The 20,826-nt window shown below is 36.9% G+C and overlaps 1 protein-coding gene across 12 annotated transcripts in view; it reads left to right on the top strand.

Annotated features, from left to right (window-relative positions):
* Positions 1–2,210: 2,210 nt before the first annotated feature.
* The window catches only part of phc3 (polyhomeotic homolog 3 (Drosophila)), a 28,749-nt gene continuing 10,133 nt past the window's right edge, over positions 2,211–20,826 (top strand). For 5 of the 12 annotated variants that reach the window (XR_005951505.1, XM_041270378.1, XM_041270377.1 and 2 more), the window contains exons 1-7: positions 2,211–2,303; positions 10,405–10,576; positions 11,230–11,376; positions 14,241–14,318; positions 17,852–18,019; positions 19,560–19,652; positions 20,046–20,295. Coding sequence is in view for 11 of the 12 variants with exons in the window: in XM_041270378.1 (XP_041126312.1) it covers positions 2,287–2,303; positions 10,405–10,576; positions 11,230–11,376; positions 14,241–14,318; positions 17,852–18,019; positions 19,560–19,652; positions 20,046–20,295 (925 nt within the window). In the remaining variant the exon portion in view is untranslated. Of the gene's footprint in view, positions 2,304–2,863; positions 2,919–10,404; positions 10,577–11,229; positions 11,377–14,240; positions 14,319–14,365; positions 14,494–17,851; positions 18,020–19,559; positions 19,653–20,045; positions 20,296–20,826 lie in introns of those variants that run through there. The other 7 variants (XM_041270388.1, XM_041270382.1, XM_041270380.1 and 4 more) reach the window with 6 other exon arrangements.

The raw sequence follows: 20,826 nt of genomic DNA, 5'->3' as shown, positions 1-20,826 counted from the left end.
ATTTACCTGTGTACTTTATTTGGTGACTCCTGCTCCACCGTGTGCCGTGTCTATACGTGTTGTCCTTTTTGGTTCACTGCTGCCCGTGGTTTTGATTTTGCTGGAAGATGCTTTCTTTTTTTCTTTCTTTTTTTTCTATTGGTCTTGCCCAAACGTCAGTGGATTCATTGCGGCTATTTCTATTCAGATTGGTACTGTTAACTTCATTGTTTATATTCACTCTAGTATGTACTTCGGCTTGTGGACAAAGGTGTGTGACATTTTCGGACCGATGCAAGAAAATAAGTTATTATTATTATTATTATTATTATTATTATTATTATTATTATTATTATTATTATTTACTGTTGTCAACTTTTGATAACGTTTAGTTTTATTAATTTATCTTTACTGTCAGATGGATCGTAACAAATCTAATTAACATTCAAAACTCGTGAAAGAAAAAGCTTACTAACGCGTGTTTTCACAGTTTAATAGAATTAAAATACAACCGTAGCGAGAAGCGCAGTGTCAGTACTATTGATGACATGACAACTTTAAAACCGCAAAGGACAGTGGACTTTGTAGTTCTCTACTTCACCTTTGTAGTGTAAAGTAGATTGAAAGCGCAATAACAAGTCTAAAACCGCTTTGTGTGTTGCTGTAACGACGTAAGGAAACACTGTTGCCAAGACAACCACATTTAATTGTCATTCTAGTCAGGTACTTTCAAATGAAAACGAAGTAGCTCTTTCCTACTTTCACCTGAAGAAGAGACCTTTGAGGTGTTGAAAGCTCGTGAAAAATTATTATTTAGTTAGTCAAATAAAAGGTATCACATCTCATTCCCTTTGTCTAAATGAAAACGAGAAACTCTAGTTACTATGTTTTTTTTTGTTTGTTTGTTTTAACAAGAGGCGAGAATAAATACTATTTTTGTAAAAACATTTTCAAGCCTCTATCATTTAATAGGTTGTAATTTTCTTCACTACTGTCTACTCGTGTAATTTCTGCAGCCTAGTTTGTTTTGGGGTGAAATCATTAGGAAAATAATGTGTTGCGGAAACCTTCAAGGCGCAATTCAAACTTTTAGCTGAGGAAGAAAAACTATTTTTAAGAAAATCTAAATACATGCAATAAACAGAGAAATTGTGCATCCACTTTTCTACTGTGATTGATTGAAAAAATCAAGAAATAACCCGTAAAATTGATCAGTGTATTTATTTTCCTGAAGACCCTTTCACCAGTAAAACAACTGAATGTGCCCTCTTTGTAAATAAGCCTTTGTATCCATTCATTTTGATTACTCAAAGCAATATGTTTTAGGATGAACGAATAGGCATTTCAGAAAATGTTCAACTTATCAGCACATAGACATTAGAAGCTTTCGCTGACACAGGCATGACAGCCCTTTGAATGAACGTCAGTTCAAGATACACTTTCACATACATTGAAACGCCAGATAAATCACCAAACATATGGAACATTAACAATAATAATAATAATAATAATAATAATAATAATAATAATAATAATAATAATAATAATATTTGATTGGCAATGTACAACTATTTTAATTGTGTACAAAACTGTGGATAAAATTCTTATTTTCATTTGATTAGGCACAAATAAAAGAGGAACGTTATTATTAACGGGATATCAACGCATATAAACAGGGTTATTTCTACCCTCCTCGAGCCTATAAATATATGTTTTTTCACTTTTAGATGTTCTTCCCACAAAAAAGCAGGAATATTGCACAAACACCGGTGTACTAAAACGAGTACAGACCGCTTACACAAGACTCACTGAGTTATATGTCAGTGACTGAGCATTGGTTCAAATCTAAAAACATCAGATTTCCTTTTCAGAGAATAAATTATATTTTCCTCAATGCTGAACCTTCAAAAAAAAAATAATAATAAAAAAAATCAACACGTCTCCCGCAGAATGATCACTTTTAGGATGAAGTAAAACGTCATGTTTCAAGTGTATTATGTATTTATTTATTTATTTATTTTCACTCCAGATAACCTGAGATAATCGCCGTATTTAACTATATTTTGTAGATACGGACTACACACAGCCACTGTAAATACTGTACAGAGCCACAGTATAAATACTGCGACGGTCTGGTTGTGTACAGTCCTCCTATACTGCAAGTGGTGCTGTGTCTATTTTTTCTTCCTTACAGTACGTAGGTTTTGTTTTTATCTCCATTTTAGAGCGTATTTACGCATCAGTAGAAAACTGAGGCTGAGACAGCCTGAATCGGTGGTAGCAGATTATCGGGATGGGTCTTGTCTAATGATAATTCCAGGCAGGTAAAATGGTTTTAAGAAAACTTGTATATATGCATTAATTAAAGGCGCTCTATACAAATTGAAATGGCATGGTTTTTATAGGTCTGATCTGAAGTATTTGGTTCGGCGTCATATGGACAATTAGATATACACAGACCTAGAATTTATATACAGGGCATTCATTAACACTGCAGATATCTTTTTAGATACTTGATTTGCGACAGCTCGCAAGCTTGTTTTTTACATGAAGATAAATGAGTAGGAGAAAGGTACATGCAGTTGTCAATAAAACAACGTTCTCTTGAAGAATAATAATTAAAAAAAAAAAACGATTACTCCATTAATTCACAATTTAAATTAAAGAGTAATAAGTGTAGGAGTAAAAACAAACAAAAAAAAAAATGTAAATTCAGTTTCTTGATTGTTGGGTTGACAAGAAGATGTTATTTTCTTAAAATAAATTCGAAGCATATATTTGATAACAATTCATTATATTGTTAAAATGCTTATGTATTTTTTTGGTTAATTTGTTTCCGAACATTTGGCTATAATATTGTGTATGCGATTGTTTTCATTTCAGACTGGAGTGGAAAAAATATGTGTATCATTCCAATATACGTCATGACTGCCCTTTGTGTAACGTTAAAGTTTAATTGTGTGCATGTCTATATTGCACGATTGCCTGAATATGTGTTTTTTTTTTTTGTTTTTTTTTTTTTTTTTTTTTAAAGATATCTTTCTATAAAATGGGCTGTATTGAACTCTGGGAATCGTAGTTTTAATTACAGTACATGTTGCCCTGTATTGTTTTTAGAGTATTAGGTTTTTATCTGCACTCTGAACTCATGCACAAACTCAGTTTGCAAACTTGTTTTTTTTTTTTCTTACACGAATTGGGAAACTGTTAGTGTGTGATGATAAATTCCAGGTACATTATCTTTTATTCGCAGAGCTATCTGGTAAGCGTTTGGCAAGGGCCATTTAAGATATACAAGGAAGCAGTTATATAGTCATATCTTCCCTTGGTTTGATACGTTGCGTTTTTTTTAAATCTCAGAAGGTAGCACTTGGACAAAAAGCAATGTATTATTTTTTTTTATTTTGTTTAAGCCTTCTTTTCAAAGATATCGCCAAATGTTTCTATTTAAAATGGTTGGCATAAATGACATCACTTCATTTTTTTTAACAGCAAGCAGTTTTCCAAATATATGAGGATATAAACGTTTATTATGTGGGTTTTGCATCAGCCAAAAACTTCAAAGAAGATTAGTAGTCTGGATCTAGGCGAAATGGGGACACACTTTTCACTTTATATTTGTCAGGCTTATTACATATTAAGGCAGTATTTTTGTAATGTATTATATTTTATTTTAATTAAATACAGTATATTTTACAAGTTGTTTTCTGTGTTTACAAAGATGAAGCAGTTGTTTTTTAATTTCAGTGATGGTACTTTTTGGTAATTTGTGAATGTTGCTGTATATTAAGACATCATTCTGTTGATATTATTGACCCTTTTACAGGTAAATTGGATAGCTAAATTATAATTATATGACATATTTGGATTTATTAATTTATTTGAATGGGCTATCTATTTAAATTTAATAGCAGTTAGTGGAAGACATTTGCATATTGTTTTATAGGCCCATATCAGGCATACACAGTAAAATAATGAATCATTAAAAATGTATTGATTAAAATGTATTTATTTATTAAAACGATATGTTCAACAGGTTATAACCTACGTTTGTATATCAATAGCAATAGGCGTTTGAAAATAAAAAATAAATAAACTCCCATGGTTAGATAAAAAAAGAAGAATTTGAACCACTTCCAAGTCTGTTCTCTATAACTGGGAATACGTTGCGTATAATATCAAGTACGATAATTACTTCAAAGGTTTATTTATTTATTTATTTTTTACAAAGAAACAAAAAAAAAAAACGGTTAGTGGATCATAAGCCTTGCCACGAGCATGACGTTTAATTAAAACACGTGCTGATGTTTTATTCACACTGTTGTGTTGGAGCACGTCAAATCTTTGACTATTTTAATGAAAGCCCGTTATTTAATACAAATGTTGCATGCACCAACATTTTCATTACAAAACTTTTTTTTGAAGAATCGCACATGCACACAACGATAGGTTTCTAAGAATTAAATTCAAAATGATTTTATAGTTTAATAAAAACATTAATACATTGCATGTATATTTCCTGGGCAAAATGACTGTAGTAATGCATATATAAAGGTGTATTACATGCCCCACGTTTTTTAAATCTAAAATGATTAGGCTGCAAAAATAACTGCATATTCATATGTCAGTAGAAGCATATATATATATATATATATATATATATATATATATATATATATATATATATATATATATATATATATATATATATATATATATATATATATAATACTATACAAATTGGAGTATTTCAGTTGGATATGATCACATTTATACTCTCAAACGCGCAGGTGTAGTTATTTTCCTTGGCCAATACGATAGAGAAATGCCATGAAATCCACTTTCATTCCAAAATACTAGTGAAAGGCATTACAAAAAGGAGCTACCAAATGGAGTAATGCTTGGGTAGCCTGTTTGAGTTACGGGGCTTTCAAACGGTACACTGCGGGAACATGATTTTGTCCTGCAGAAAACGAGGCCTTGACGAACTGTAGTGGTCCGAATCAGGACTTATGAAAACGGTTTAGAAATGCACTGTTCAGAATGCACACATATTCTTGAATTACATTATATACCTCGTTTCAGTGGCACTGGAGCACTTTTTATAGTGGGGGTGCTGAAAGCCATTGAACAAAACCAACCCTTGTATATGAATGGAAGCCATCGATTCGGTTGCGATTATGTTAATAAAATGTAGAATCAACATCTATTTGTCTATTTAAGTAAAAAAAACAAAAAAACAAAGAAACAAACAAACAAAAAAAAAAAAAACGTTTGTAGCAAACACTTCAAAAAGTAGTTATAATTAATTTAATTGCTGCAATTTAGAAATGTTTACTTGTAAAAACAGGTTGAACAGTTATATTTTATTTTCAGTAGTCGGTGTACAAAACAACAGTCAGAAGGCTCCTGGGGTTTACTTGCGATTTATAAAATATCCCGCCTCAGTTGTGACAGCCAGCGCTGATTGGTCGATTATCTTTTGTGTTCAAAAGCCATGTACAGTGCGCAGTGTGCTGCACACATAGCTCATAAGATTCATGAAACCATCAGGATTTGTCATTGCACGTGCAAGTGCACAGCACCCTTGTATTTCAAGAGGGGGTGCTGCAGCAACCCCAGCACCCCTGCCTCGTTTCTTAACGGAACAGCTAAATAACGCAGCAAAGTACAAACTAATATGTTAAATACAAATAATTACTAATATTATACAATGTAGTTGAATTGACATCCAGGACATAAATGGTACTGTTTTATTAGGTGCTGGTACCGTTCATGCCTTATTGAGCACTGCCTCATTATATTCCTCCATATTCTGATCTTATTTCATCCTAATTGTAAGTGGTAATAATGGATTTGATGTAGTTACCATTTTTTAAAAATATTTAACATTTGTTTATTCTCTTGCTTGCATTTAAAAAAAAAATGTATTTAGCTCAACATCGCAGAACTATACTCTGAGAGCATATAGATGTAAAATAAATAAATAAATAAATAAATACATAGATTTTAGTAATTATTCTTTTTGAATATTTGTTTGTTTTTTATTTGTTGATTTAATTCAAGGCTTTAGAAATGTAAAACTATGAATACAGTTACTGCTGAGCTGACAGAGAGTAAGAGCTGGGAGAAACTTGCAGTGCTGAGTCAACAGCATGGCAGTTAATGCTGCCATCTAGTGAGAGCTGAGGGAAGTACTCTTGATACCTTACTTGCTAAGTTAGATTGCAATTGTGTACAAAATCATGGAACATATCCATTGCACCACACAGGTGACAGGTGTCCAAAGTAGTAGTAATCATAACTGATAATTGATTTTTTTTTTTAGATTTGGAGTACCTGATCTTCAGTTAACCCAATGTACTCCTGAGCCCAGACTGCACAGGGTAAAAATTCTGTAACAGTGACCCACATTTACTCACAAAGGATGAGTAAACAGTGCAACTTCAATGACAGACTTACCCAAGGTTACGGACTGTTTGGTTAGTAATACCTCTCTGGTAATTCCAGACATATGAGGGGATTATTATGGTCACAGGCCCTATTCATAAAGCGTTTTTTTCTGAACTAAGCTAGTCTAAATGATAAAAAGGAACATTACATTTGGTTGTGTTTCAAATGTATCTTTCTGCTATAGGATCCATATCCCAACCACAATCATGATTTCTGCATTTGAATGTACTGCTTTGAAATAGCTACAGCCCAATGTCAACCCCTAGTCTATGACACAGTCACATTGTATCCACTTCTACACCTAATTAAACAAGTGTGGAAATGATTCTCATAGATTTGCAATTACTCGACAGAAGAGGTGTCACGTTTACAAGAGTAAATGCTTCTGTTTAGCTTTCTTCTACGTCACATGTAGCAGAAAAGGCTAAACATTTTATTTTACTAAGTGTATATCAACCACTAAATTCAATCAGTATGCAATTTCCAGTTAGTTCTATATTGCTTACTTACCCAGAGCACTGTTTGTGCACTGAGGAGTTTGATTAATGAAGATGGAGCACACGTTCACAGTTATTTGTACATAGGGGTGCCCTACTGTGGAGTAGTACCTGGACACTTTAACAATGTCACTGTGTTGTGGTGCTTTGCCTAAAATGGACTATTGGAATACTAACATTCTTTGGCAAAGTTTTTTAAAAGTTTTTCTTAGTGTCTTCAATGCTGGAATGGGTAGGTTAGATATTGTGGTGAATTGAAGTGTTTAGCAGCATAACCTCAATCACAAGTTAAAGATGTATTACCTCCTGTCAGGATCTCTTCCATTTTATCAGCTACCAAAGGCTTTGTCACGTCCTTGCAAGAATGAATATAGGTTGAAAAAATACTGTAATGTAATGCGCAATGTATGCAGTGTTCAACATGATTCACTTTTCCCTGTTCATCGCTGTACTATGATTTGCAGTTTCTTTGCTGCAGTGTCAGGATTGAAAATAAGTGATAAAAAACACAGTCAATGAATTAACTTTGCCATTTCAGATGGGCACCAGGACCACTATTACTGCAAGGATAAAACGGGCTACATTCTCAATGCTGTTTACACCATGTGTTTTTTGTTTGTTATTTTAAATCTCAGTATACATGTTTAATGCACATTTTAATGTAAGCAGAGTAGTGCTCACAAATCATGTATGTGAACCGTAAAAAAAAAAAAAAAAAAAAAAAAAAAAAAAACCCTAAAGAAAAGAGGTTTGATGTTGCATACTTACGGAAGAAAATATCAACAAGAATGAAAATATATTAAATATTTACTGCTGAATATCAAGAATTAGTGCAGACAAATATCTGTAATCGCTCTGTGAAGGAAAGTCATGGTCCACTGAGGGATTTTATGCTTGGCTGGATAGTATTTGTCAGTATGAAAAGCAGTGGTAGGCATGACAATTCAACTGCTAATGAATAATCCTGAAAGAGAGTAACAGAAATATGAGTTAGACATTGTGCAAAGAATACAGCCTGCAGTGTTACAAACACTGTTACAGTGTAAAGAATACAGCCTGCAGTGTTACAAACACTGTTACAGTGTAAAGAATACAGCCTGCAGTGTTACAAACACTGTTACAGTGTAAAGAATACAGCCTGCAGTGTTACAAACACTGTTACAGTGTAAAGAATACAGCCTGCAGTGTTACAAACACTGTTACAGTGTAAAGAATACAGCCTGCAGTGTTACAAACACTCTTACAGTGTAAAGAATACAGCCTGCACTGTTACAAACACTGTTACAGTGTAAAGAATACAGCCTGCAGTGTTACAAACACTGTTACAGTGTAAAGAATACAGCCTGCAGTGTTACAAACACTGTTACAGTGTAAAGAATACAGCCTGCAGTGTTACAAACACTGTTACAGTGTAAAGAATACAGCCTGCAGTGTTACAAACACTGTTACAGTGTAAAGAATACAGCCTGCACTGTTACAAACACTGTTACAGTGTAAAGAATACAGCCTGCAGTGTTACAAACACTGTTACAGTGTAAAGAATACAGTCTGCACTGTTACAAACACTGTTACAGTGTAAAGAATACAGCCTGCAGTGTTACAAACACTCTTACAGTGTAAAGAATACAGCCTGCAGTGTTACAAACACTCTTAAAGTGTAAAGAATACAGCCTGCAGTGTTACAAACACTGTTACAATGTAAAGAATACAGTCTGCACTGTTACAAACACTGTTACAATGTAAAGAATACAGTCTGCACTGTTACAAACACTGTTACAATGTAAAGAATACAGTCTGCACTGTTACAAACACTGTTACAGTGTAAAGAATACAGCCTGCACTGTTACAAACACTGTTACAGTGTAAAGAATACAGCCTGCACTGTTATAAACACTGTTACAGTGTAAAGAATACAGCCTGCACTGTTATAAACACTGTTACAGTGTAAAGAATACAGCCTGCACTGTTACAAACACTGTTACAGTGTAAAGGCATAACTAGCTTGCTAGTTTTACACGGTTTGTTTTCATAGGTGTTCTGTGTGCCTTTGCCTAAGCACTTGCTTAAAAATAGTTCTCCAGTACCTCAAATCTAGCAACATGCAAGGGAGGCCTCTGTTTCCTTTCCTAACATAAACAAGTTTTATTAGCTATTCAAATATGTTTTTTGTTGTTGTTGTTGTTTTTCAAAGTATTTTTGGTATAAGTACTGTTTGAGATTTGTGATTTTTTTTTTGTCTTGACTGTCGTTGGCTTCATCAAAACCAGTTTCAGAAAGTTTTGGGAATATAGAACTTCAACATGATTATTTCTGTTATTTATTTATTTACCTTTTGTATTTTTGTAAAAAAATAAAAAAATTTGACATGTTATGGCTAATATCGATGGCCAAACATAAGTGTTTATCAGGGCTTTTATTATATGACTTGACCAGTTTTTTTTATGACTGCCCAAACTTACTGTTCTGTAGTTTTGATGTGTTGCGGCAACTGCTCAAATTATATTTGCTGTAAACTGCACCATGGGCATAAGTGAACATAACATAAAAAGTTGTCTCTGGTGTAGTTTAGTGTTTATATTATAAACACAGGTTTCATTTGGAGTGTGTTTTTTTATCAGTGTTTATCAGTTAGAACCTAAAACCAGAAACCCTAAAACTGATGTTTTGTACTGGAACAAATTGTTAGTTATTGACTGGCTGCTGTACACTGAGGCCAGTCGTCAAGCTTCACTTGATGCCCTGTCTAATCCCTTGTCTATTTGGATAGTTTGACACAGTCTGAGAGGTAAAGAAGAAATCTGTCACGATCTTTTAGATAATGTTGCAAACTAAGTGCAGGCTTGGTTTGCGTCATTATCTTGCAAACTAAGCCTGCCTTTTTTTCCCAGAATGAGCCATTGCCATTTGTTTAAATACAGTAGAATCAAGGCTTTTGTTTTCGTACATACACTATGTGGAAATTTTCATTTAATGAGTTTCCAGTTATATCCCTACCCCCGTATTGTATTTTGTTTTTCTCAAAACTGAATTTTTAGTCTGAAAACTGACACCAGAATCGAGCAGACTGCTGCTGTAATTCTTTAGTTTGACAGAATTGTTTGTAGGTGTTGTCACTTTAAACAATTCATTTTTTAAAATGTATTTTTTTTTTATAATTGGTTGGTTTTGTGACTTTTGTTTCTAAATAACCAATGACAATACTGATATGTGACGTATGGTTTTATGGCCAAGGCTGATCAAGTAAGGGGAAAACTTATCAGAGGCGGGCTTTTCATGGACACCAGTGTAACACCAAAATGCTTCCCCAACCCAGTCAGTTTTAAAGAGTCTTGTCATAAGATTCTTTTGCTGGTACAGTTAGTAAGCATGGCAAATAACAATTTATGCTGAAAACAACAATCCAGAGAACAATACATATTTAACAAGGTAATTTTTCAATTTTTCAATGCTGCCCTAACACACTGTCTTTATATAGCTGGGTTCAAGGTACAGCGTTCACCCAGAGGAAGAAGCAGAAGCTGGAAATGGAAAACGAGACGAGTACTCCAACATCAGCCACCACCACAACCTCCAGCACCCCCTCCCGGACCCAGGCCCCACAGCTGTCTCTCTACAGCAGCACCACTACCGAGAGGCAGGCTGTCCAGGTAACCTGTCCCTACTCAGGCACAGCGGAAAGGCACATGGTAGCCAATAGTGGCCAAAGTAAAACAGTTCAGGTGGTCTCAGAATGCCATCCCAATAAGGTAAACCATCACTACCCTATCACTACCCTCACAAATGAGCACAACTACAGACTTTCTCAGGCCAAGGTTTATAGAACAAGGGAAGTTATAAAATGATATGAGCTGCTGGGTTCCATGTTAAGTCTGCTGAGTCATTCCATCCAGTTTTCTGTCAGATCACAACCAGTCACTAGATGAACCTGGGTACAAAGAACCGACTATTCAAGGCATGAAAGCCTAGGACTCATTATGTAGAATGCTTTTCAATTTTATGACTCAAAGTTAACTTTTTTTTTTTTTTTTTTTTTACAAGAACCAGGCTCCTCTGCTGTGAATGTGCCTATAATGTGGCCATAAATAAAGATCACCATGTAATCTGCATACTTGAAACGAAATTTCATAGTGATGTCTTTATTAACGGTAGTCCATATGACATTTGTGGTTGTAAAGGCCATTTCCACCCTAGAATCATCTTGTAGTTTGTCAAAATCAGCTTTACCACTGCCGCGTCAGAAGTGGCATCTCTTACTGCTTGGCAGCTCAATAAGTGGCTGGTGTTGCTTGCACTCCCTCAGGTGATCCAGCAGGCCATCCACCGGCCCCCCAGCATGGCAGCTCAGTACCTGCAGCAAATGTATGCTGCGCAGCAGCAACATCTGATGCTCCAGACAGCCGCTTTGCAGCAGCAGCAGCACCTCAGCAGCTTTGCAGCTGTACAGCAGGTGGGGATCCTTCGTCCAGCTCTGAGAGGATGGGGAGGCATGCTTCCCCAACCATGTTAAACCAACACACATGTAGCAGGCATTGTTTACAGGCTTTTATCTAATAAATCCTTCTTGCTATTCAGATTTGTATATCATTTTCTGCTTCAGTCATCACATCCTGATGGCTTTCTAAAAGTCTAAAGCAATAGAAAATGAAGCTTAATGAAGCTTGGTTGACAAACTATTACAAACTATTACTAACTAAAGCTGGACTAAACTGGGTGCTTACACTGAGCTTCATGCTTGTGCTAAAAGCATACTGATTATTGATTACAGTTTTTTTCAGTTGGTAAAATCAAGTTTATGAATCCATTGGCGCAATTTTCAAAACTCTTAACACAAGAACCAAAACCACTAACTCTAGTAAAACAACATCGTTGGCTCCAAACCAGAATTTATTGATGAAATTAGATTAGTCTTTGAAACAAAAGAAAATAACAGCATTATTGCAGTGAACTGAAGAACAATAAACTCATGATACATTTGTCAAAATACATTTTCATCATTGAAGAGGAGGACAAAATCTGCAACAGAAATAAATACAAATGAATTATTTAAATATAAACCATACCAGGTTACTCAGGTACATCTCGCCTGTCGTGTACATTTGGCCACAAGTTCTCATCGACATCACAAAAAACAAATTTGTTTGCCATGCACCTGGGAAAAAAACCTTCTTGCATGCCAAATCCATGCCTGACATTGTTCTTGGGTAATGTCATTGCATGCAGCATCCATGGCCTGCAGAAGGATGGCATTCTGATAAAGTTGGCAATTGTAAACTCTCCACCTCCAAGCAGAGGCGAGTAAGGTGGCAGGTACATTACAATGAATTGCTAGTGTACTGCGAACCATTCCCGCACCACCGCTGCGCGATGGAAGATAACATTGTCCCACACAATGACACATGTGACCTCCTGATCAGCTTGAACAAGGTTATTGTGGTGCTCGTCTAGAAAATTCAGTAGATGTGTGGAATTGTACGACCCAAGTAACGGCCTACGGGCCACCACGTCATCGTCTGAAATGGCAGCAAACATGGTGATGTTGCTACCACGCTGCCCAGGGACTTGAGCTATCGCACGCTGGCCAATGATATTCCTGCCATGTCTTTGTGTTTTGGCCAAGTTGAAGCCAGCCTCATCAACAAAAATGTATTTGTGCAATTGATGTTCGCATCCAGGTCCATTAACTTTTGAAAATAGATGCACAGTTTATTTATCCATATCAACTCACAGTATTACAGTATCTGTACCAAACTCACATGCTTACAGCATCAGAAGAACATTACTGTTCCTGTGTATGCACTTCAATTGCAGTATATGAGGCATGAATATAGTGTTCCTGCCTGAACATACTCTGCTCACAGTTGCTTCACCCTCGGATTATTTCTTTCAAAAAGGCACCTAGTAAATTTGTTTCACAGTTACTTGGTGCCTTTGTAGAATATGAGCAATTGTAGGTAGACTGATGGTGTTCACACCTTCGAAAACATTGTTGTCGTCATCAATGCATCGCTGAATTTTGGTGAGGCGAATATAATTTTTTGCATGGACCATCTCTACTACAGCCAATTCCAACACTACATGTTGTTTCTTTCAATTCTGGAAACAAAGCATGTATGCATGCTGTGTTTACTCTACTGTTTTCAGTAAATGTACTGTAAAACTGGATACACATGCATGTTCAATACACTTACCGGTTCTTTGTATGGAACGTCTGGATTATAGAGGCTACTGTTGACCTTTTCCTATTAGGTTGGACATGATCAACAACTGTTGTTCTGATTTCATTCGACACGGTAGCTCTTTTTGGTCATACTACATCTCGTCTTCCTTGACATTGTCCCTGTCCTCGACCACCGCCACGACTGCGACCGTGACCTCACCCTCGCCTAGCATCTTGTTCTGCAGCTTGCTCCATCTTGTCACAAACCGCATGCAGTCCACACAGCCTTTTATGTGGTATTGGGATGGGTGTCAATAATGAGACGTCGTTCTTGGTAATAGCAATTAGAGTGAAGCATTTTGAAAAACAGATCTAAACATTTGAAATATGTATTTCTGACTGAGCAGGTAATGTAGACAGTGTGAAAGTCGTGTTAGATTGTGTTAATCAGATGCAAAAGTGTTTGGGGTTCTGAAACAATTAGATTTCTGCAACTAGGTTTGGAGTTTTGTGTTACGAGTTTTGAAAATTGTGCCAATGGTTTCATACACTTGATTTTACCAACTAAAAAAAACTGTAATAACATAGCTTGATTTAAATAGACTGTAGCTACACAACAGAAGAGCTGTGTTTACTACTCTCGACACATGGGTGATGAGGGCCCCTAGACCCTACTATCACCAAAGCATAAAATGTACTTCCTTTATGCATGAAAGTGTTACAAAAACACAGGGGCACCTGGCACTGGGGTCGGCAGTGTGTGAAAACTGCTTATAAGAAGCTGTGACACTCAGAATAGTTTTTTATACAGCTTTCTCTCTGCAGATGGAAAGAAAACCTAAAAAAAAAAGCAGGTGCGCTACAAACTTAATAAGCAAAAGGGTCAAACTGTAGAAGAAACAAGTAATTAGTTGTAATACAGTGTGAGGCAGAAGGTAGAACTAACTGAGCGCTGGTTACATGCAGACGAGGCCACTTCAATCAAAAGCCTCAGGCATTTTTGTTTTTGATATTGTTTTCGCTTTTGAATAGGTGGTCGTTGTCGTTACATTTAGACACAGTAATTAATATATTTAGCAAAGTCTTGTACGCTGTCACACATTTGTATCATTGTGTTTGGCTGCGTTGACTTGTCATGTGTGTTTCATTTTCAGGCGACGCTGTCAGGAGGAAGGCAGTCCTCTTCCCCCACTGCGAGTGTCACACAGCAATCAAGTGTCTCACAGACTTCGGTGGGTAGTCCTTCAGCCGCTATGTGTTTGTATTTCCCTTCACACTGCTGCAGCAAGGGTTTCACACAACATGAGGAAATGACAGCAGAGACCTTTCTGAACAGAATATAAATACGTTCTCAGTCTGTAAACTGTCAAGTTCGCTGCCTATTACAAAATGGACGAAGATCTTTGGGTAAGTGGTCATTATGGTAGGTACAATTATAGATGCACTTGATCGTATGTATATTTTTAAGTAACTTTTTTTGCTGTACTAGTGCTCCTGCAAAATATAACCCCCGAAATATTTGCAGGGCCATTTTACAAAACAGCGCTTCCTGTTTTATAAAGACTTTTTTTTTAAAGCCAGTCATAAATGAAATACAGTATTTGAAATCACCCTTAACTTCTGTTTGTAAATATTACATATCACATGATGACAAAGGTAAAGACCTAAAGTTTCTTTTTAGTAATTCTATCTATCTATCTATCTATCTATCTATCTATCTATCTCTCTATCTATCTATCTATCTATCTATCTTTCTATCTATCTATCTATGTTATTTGGTTTGAGTGTTTAAAGTAATGGATGATATCACCTGTGCCGTTGCATCTTTCTTTACTCACCTGTTTTTTTTTTAGACTTATACATTCAATCATGAATTTTGAGGTAAAGCTAAACTCACTTCTGACTTCTTAACATTTCTAGTTTTGAAATGTGAACAGTTTTCTATTCCATGTAGAAAACCGTTTATTATTATGACTGTACTGTAAAACCTTGATTATCCAAACCCTGAAAATCTGAAACAAACATCAACAATTACATTTACTGTGTAATCGAAAAACATGTTGTAAAACATGTTGTATTGTTATCTGAACAGCCCCTTGGCCACATGTCTCGTTGTGAGCAGTGTACGTCTGCCTTGTTGTCATTGAAAAAGCTGTATTCAGACCTCAATCTGTAGTAATTACAGAAAAGTGTAGTACTGCTGTTTTTAAATTTACTGTTAAAGATTAATCATGTTTCTTGATTGGGGAAGTCATAAACTATTTTACAGTTGTAATTTGATTGTCAGAGCAATTTGATTATCCAAACACTTAGAGGTTTTACTGTATTGGTAAAGTGATTGTATTAACACACGGATAAGTAGGCTTGCTACTTTTCCATATTAATCGGTAAAGCTTGTTAAACGTCTAATGCCCACATTCCCGAATTCTGAAATACTTTTATATAGAATAAACGTTGGTAAAACCACTCGCTAGTTTAGATTTTCTTACCAAAAAGAATCATTTAGAAATCATCTCTGGTTTGTGGAGTTTTTATACTTACTGTCTGTCCCGACTCCGTTATGCTCTGAATGGCTAGGGGTCGCTGTCAGTCATCTCAATGGTCCGTTACTACTGTAGTTTCACTGTCACTGTCATTTCACCCTGTTCTGACAGATTTCGTTGACTGAAGCAGTGCTAGAATACTCTCATTCGCTTAAATGACTGTCAATCATCATGACCTGCACCGACTGTGCACTTTAATTTGCCAGCTACAGCGCCTGTCATTCAAAGCGCCTGTTTTGAAATTAGCAGGTTAAGGTGTAGGTAGGCTTTTGCTATAGGTATGCAGTGACAGTTGCTAGTTTGATTTGAAAATGGGACGCAAGAGGAATATTGTGCAAAATATCCTGACCTATGTCTGAAGACTCCGCGGCAGGACGAAGTGGGCCGTACCTGCCTTACCTTCCAGTGACTGAGTACAGCTGTGCTGAAGCAGGAGGGGGGGGAGCTCAGACTCTGAATAATAAGTGCAAGTTAGTTCTGTTCAACTGTCTAATGTTTTGTTCTGTGAATATTATTTTTACTTGTAAATCTAGCTATAAAAGTCTGTATAATACACCTTTATATGCTGCTTTTTCTATGATTTATTTGAGTCAGTGTTTTAATGTGTAGGATCTTTACCTTTACAATTTATAGCTCCACTGTGACCAAAAGTATTTTAATTAAAATGTTGGTAACCATGGTTTTGTTGCATGTTGAATATGATAAAGGGGTTTCGCCAAATAAGATGTTCCAATAGCATAAAAAGTCAGTGCTTTTTTTACAGCATAATGGTTGATTTCACCCATTCTCTGCTTGAATGGAACATTAAAGATCGAAAAAAAACCCGGTAAATTATTTTCTAAAATAAATGTCGATATTAATCTTCGATTTGGCAAAAAAAAATGCAAATTGAATAGTAGCAAGCCTACTGATAAGGATGTCTGTACAGTTGCCAGCAGTCCAGTGATTTGTAAATACAGTGGCTTACGTTAAAATAGATTCTGAGTGAATACTTCGACATCTTTTTCCAAGAGAGTTGCAATTCTAAGATGATACATCGGGGACTGTCAGTTAACCACAGTGTGGGTTGTTATTTGAGTATGTTTTGAGTCAGCAGCTGTGTGTGTGTGTGTGTGTGTGTGTGTATCATCATTAAACCGTTCCACGTTCTGCTTTCTTGTAAAAGAAAAAAAAACGGTTTGGAGCTTCTGAGTGACTGTATTAACAGTTTACAGGACACCGCTTGTTATACTTGCTTTGAAATGTACACAGCAATCTGTTCAGAGTGATTGGCTAGCTTACCACTTGAAACGTCAACAGACTTAACCTCTGAATTGAAAGACGAGATGACAGTTACTTGCAGTGATGACTTTGATCACAAAATGAAAGATCATTTCTTGCCTTTAACGACTTAAGTTGGGGGCTCGGTGGCGCAGTGGATTGATGTACTAGCTGTTCCACTTGGGTTTAGGGTCCTCACTATACAGTAATCCACATCCCAAATAATCTTATGTCTTCTCAAAGAAAATTAAAGGTTTATTTAGTTTATAGTGCAAACACAGTATGGAAAAATTCCCACATGCCCTTATACAATACCTTTCAGGCTTTACAATGCCTATGCTTTACCATGTTTTTTCTATGCTTTATTACACTTTGCTGTGTTTTTACTGTTGGAAACATTTACAAGGATCACTGCTCTACTGGTACAGATAAGCCAAGCAGATCCACTTTATTTTTGTAGATATGTATTAATCAACCAATCAAAGAGACACTTACATTAGTGTTGGCACATATTGACACCATAAGCATGCAAATTGCTATGTCTTTTAGCTGACTGATCATACTGTTACAAGTCAATTAAATACTTTGTTGCATATCACTGTCAGTGTCACACAGGCTTAAATGCACAGCACAGCGCTAACATGCTTTCCCACCTCACTTCAGAAAAACATCCTTGAGTAGTCTTTTAAAAATCAATAATTAATAAGCATGGCAAACAACAATCTAACCACAAACAGCAACAGAGAACCATACAGTACACGCATAACAGGATATGGAACAGAAAATAAATAACGGGGAAAATGTAGATGACAGAGCATTGGACTAAATGAAAGCCAAGTTACCTGGCTGTGAGCTTCAGAACGCACCACCTTGCTTCCAGCATCATTGAAGTGGTTCGTTCATGCCGGCTCACCAGGCAGAGCTGCTGGCTGTATCACAGTCCCGGTGTTGTGTCTCTGCAGATCAATCTCTCCTCGTCTCCAGTGGCGCAGCTGATCAGCCGGAGTCAGACCTCCAGCGCGGCGGGCAGCGGCGGGGGGGGTGCCCTCGGACAGCAGTCCATGCTCCTGGGAAACAGCTCCCCCACCCTGACCACCAGCCAGGCTCAGATGTACCTGCGTGCTCAGATGGTAAGAGGGGGCACCAAGGAGGCCTTCCACAAACGCAGAGCTGCTTATAACAAAACTGCACCGCCACAAACTGTACAACACATGCTGCAAGCTTTTCAAAATGCACAGATTGTACTGGGTCCTCTTTTATCAGGTGCTGTTTAGGAGTGTTCAGATTTTGGATTTTGGAGCAAGACATCCGATTATCCAATACAAATGGAGTTCATTAAATGTAGAATTTTAAATCGGGTTAATTAAGGGATGACAACTTTTCGGGATGTGTGGTTGTTGTCCTGGGATAACTGCTAGTTTATCCACACTACGTAATTTTTTCTTGTATTTCGCTACCATAGTATTTTTATACAGGGCGTCCCCACTCAAAAAAGATCTTGCTGAAACCCACTGCTTTGAGGAGTAGAGTATAAATGAAAAGGTTTTATAAGGTTTCATTTGATTAGCTGTGGCTTGTGCTGGGGTGGGGTTATGTATTGTTAAAATGTACCCCATAGACAGTTACTTAAAATTTAAATGATCATATACTAATCTTTGCAGTTATTTTGCCTGTTTTTATGGTTTAGTTTACAAGCAATAAAAACAGATGGCTTATTATGTCACAATTATTTCCGGACATTTGAAACTATTGGACAGTTTAATTTAAAAATAAACAAATAAATAGTTGAAATATGAAGAAAGTTCAGTTTGGTTTTGAATGAGTTTGAATTGAAGTAAAACATTTGTTTTTTGGTGGTTGGTGTGTTACACACAGAGTTGAATATTTCCTTGCTGTCCTGTTTGCAGTACGTTAAAGCATTTCAAGCCTGCTTTTCTGGCTTCCATAAACACAATGTATGTTCTAAAGTAATGTTTTAAATGAGTAAGATAAATGTTTACTTGGTGTGTGCTGCTGCTACACTGTAGATCAGAGTTTGGCATATCCTTCCGCTTGCAAGTCTTATGCTGATCATTTCTAATGGAAAAAAGTGCTTTGCATTGCAGGCCTGACAGGAAGCAGAATGCCAAAGATGACACTTATAACAGTTTGTGCTACTGCACATAAGCATAGTCAGTTCTGGTAGACTAGTAAACGTATCTTAATACTGTGGCGATTTATCCTTGGTGGGGATGTGCAAAGAATCAGTCTGAATAGTATAGCTATAGTCATTAATTACTGGTGAATATAAGATAGCTTACATTTCCTGAAATAATAGGGTAAAATTGATAAAGCTAAGAAAACCAATCATTAATAAAATTCACCGAGTGTACATACTTAGGCATTTCACCAAGTGGTCCTGCAGTATAAACCACAAGAGCAGAGACTGCCATTTATATAAAAACAAACCTGTCATTATAGAAGAATATTATTACTTTCTGTTACTAAGAATTAGTTGTGGAATGAACAAAATATCTAGTTTCTGAAATTCTTAAGAAGTTTTAAGTACATTTAGGGTTTGTTCAACACATTTTAAATATATTAGCTTAGCCATTTTAGCTGTTTTTCCTGCCTGTATTCCCCAGCTCTCTTCTGTGTTTCTCTCCCCCCTCTCCCTCTTGTGTGTCACAGCTCATTCTCACTCCCACTGCCACTGTAGCTGCTGTCCAGCCAGATATTCCTGTAGTTTCTGCTACATCCAGCTCCCACACTCCAGCTACTCAGGTGAGCCAGCCCTGGGTTCAAATAACAGCTTTGAAGTCAACAGGCGGGTTTGTGGGTTTGTGGTTCTAGTAAAGTGAAACCTAGCAAACAGCACAGTAATGTTTTTACAGGACAGCAGACCAGTTACAGGTTCTGCATTTACTATAAGTACAAGATTCTGTCATAATTAGAAAATGAGTTGAGTTCACGTTATGGAGGAGCTTTATCGGAAACAGTGGTGATGTGAAGAAAAAATGAAAAGGCAGCTCCCTATTAAAACAGATGATCATTCCCTGATAGACACCTTTTGCTGGTTGAGGGGATTCACAAGTGGCTCACTTGGTAAAGGCTTGCCAGCGAGTCATGCAATCAGGGAGGTCAGTCATCAATGCTTGTTGACATTATTTCTTTTAGGTTCAGAACTTGACCCTGCGTCCACACCAACCCAGCGCCCTCGCCTCCCCCCAGAGTGTGCCCCTTAAAGCCACCAGCCAGGGGCAGCCTCTGGCAGTGGCCCACCCCAAGATGTCCGTGTGCCCTCTGAAGCCCAACCAGCAGCCGGAGCCCCTCTTGGAAGGCAACAAGAAGGGAGAGGACCCCATCACTGAACCCAAGCCCACCACCCACACCCGCCAGCCCGGGGCCCACCAGCTCATAGCACCAGGTACAGCAGCCACATGTGAGACACGTACAAAGCAGTTTAGAACTTTCTTGGAAAACTAACGTTTAAAAACACATTTCAATTTATTAAAGAGTAATTAGCTTCAGGGGTGGAGTGCACCAAACAGGCGTAAGTGTTACAACGGCGCAATTTTTTTGCGGAGTGGACCAAGCAAACGTAAGACTTATTCAGGTCATAAAGGTGTCGTAACTGTACGTCTGCTAGGGGGTAGGTGTAAGGCTGGCATAGACAGTCAAATAACATAGGGGATAGGCAGAAAGATCAATTTAAAATCAAATCAGTTTTGAATATTGTAAAATAACATTTAGTTTAGCAAAAGCCAAAGATGGGTGGAGTAGTACATTGGTTTGATGACTTACAGTACCGCCGTGCAGTGCGTCGCGAAAGAATCAGACGGGACAGACTTCATTCATTGGATAGTGATGATTTTGAGCTCTATCAGCGCTATCGATTACCAAGGCAAAACCTCCTTCATCTTATAGATGAAATATGGGATGACCTTCAATATATGAG

This window comes from Polyodon spathula, chromosome 14, assembly GCF_017654505.1.
Source record: "Polyodon spathula isolate WHYD16114869_AA chromosome 14, ASM1765450v1, whole genome shotgun sequence".
In the NCBI taxonomy this organism is placed as follows: domain Eukaryota; kingdom Metazoa; phylum Chordata; class Actinopteri; order Acipenseriformes; family Polyodontidae; genus Polyodon; species Polyodon spathula.
Note: the sequence above shows the minus strand (reverse complement) of the source record. Positions and strands in the feature narration are given on the sequence as shown.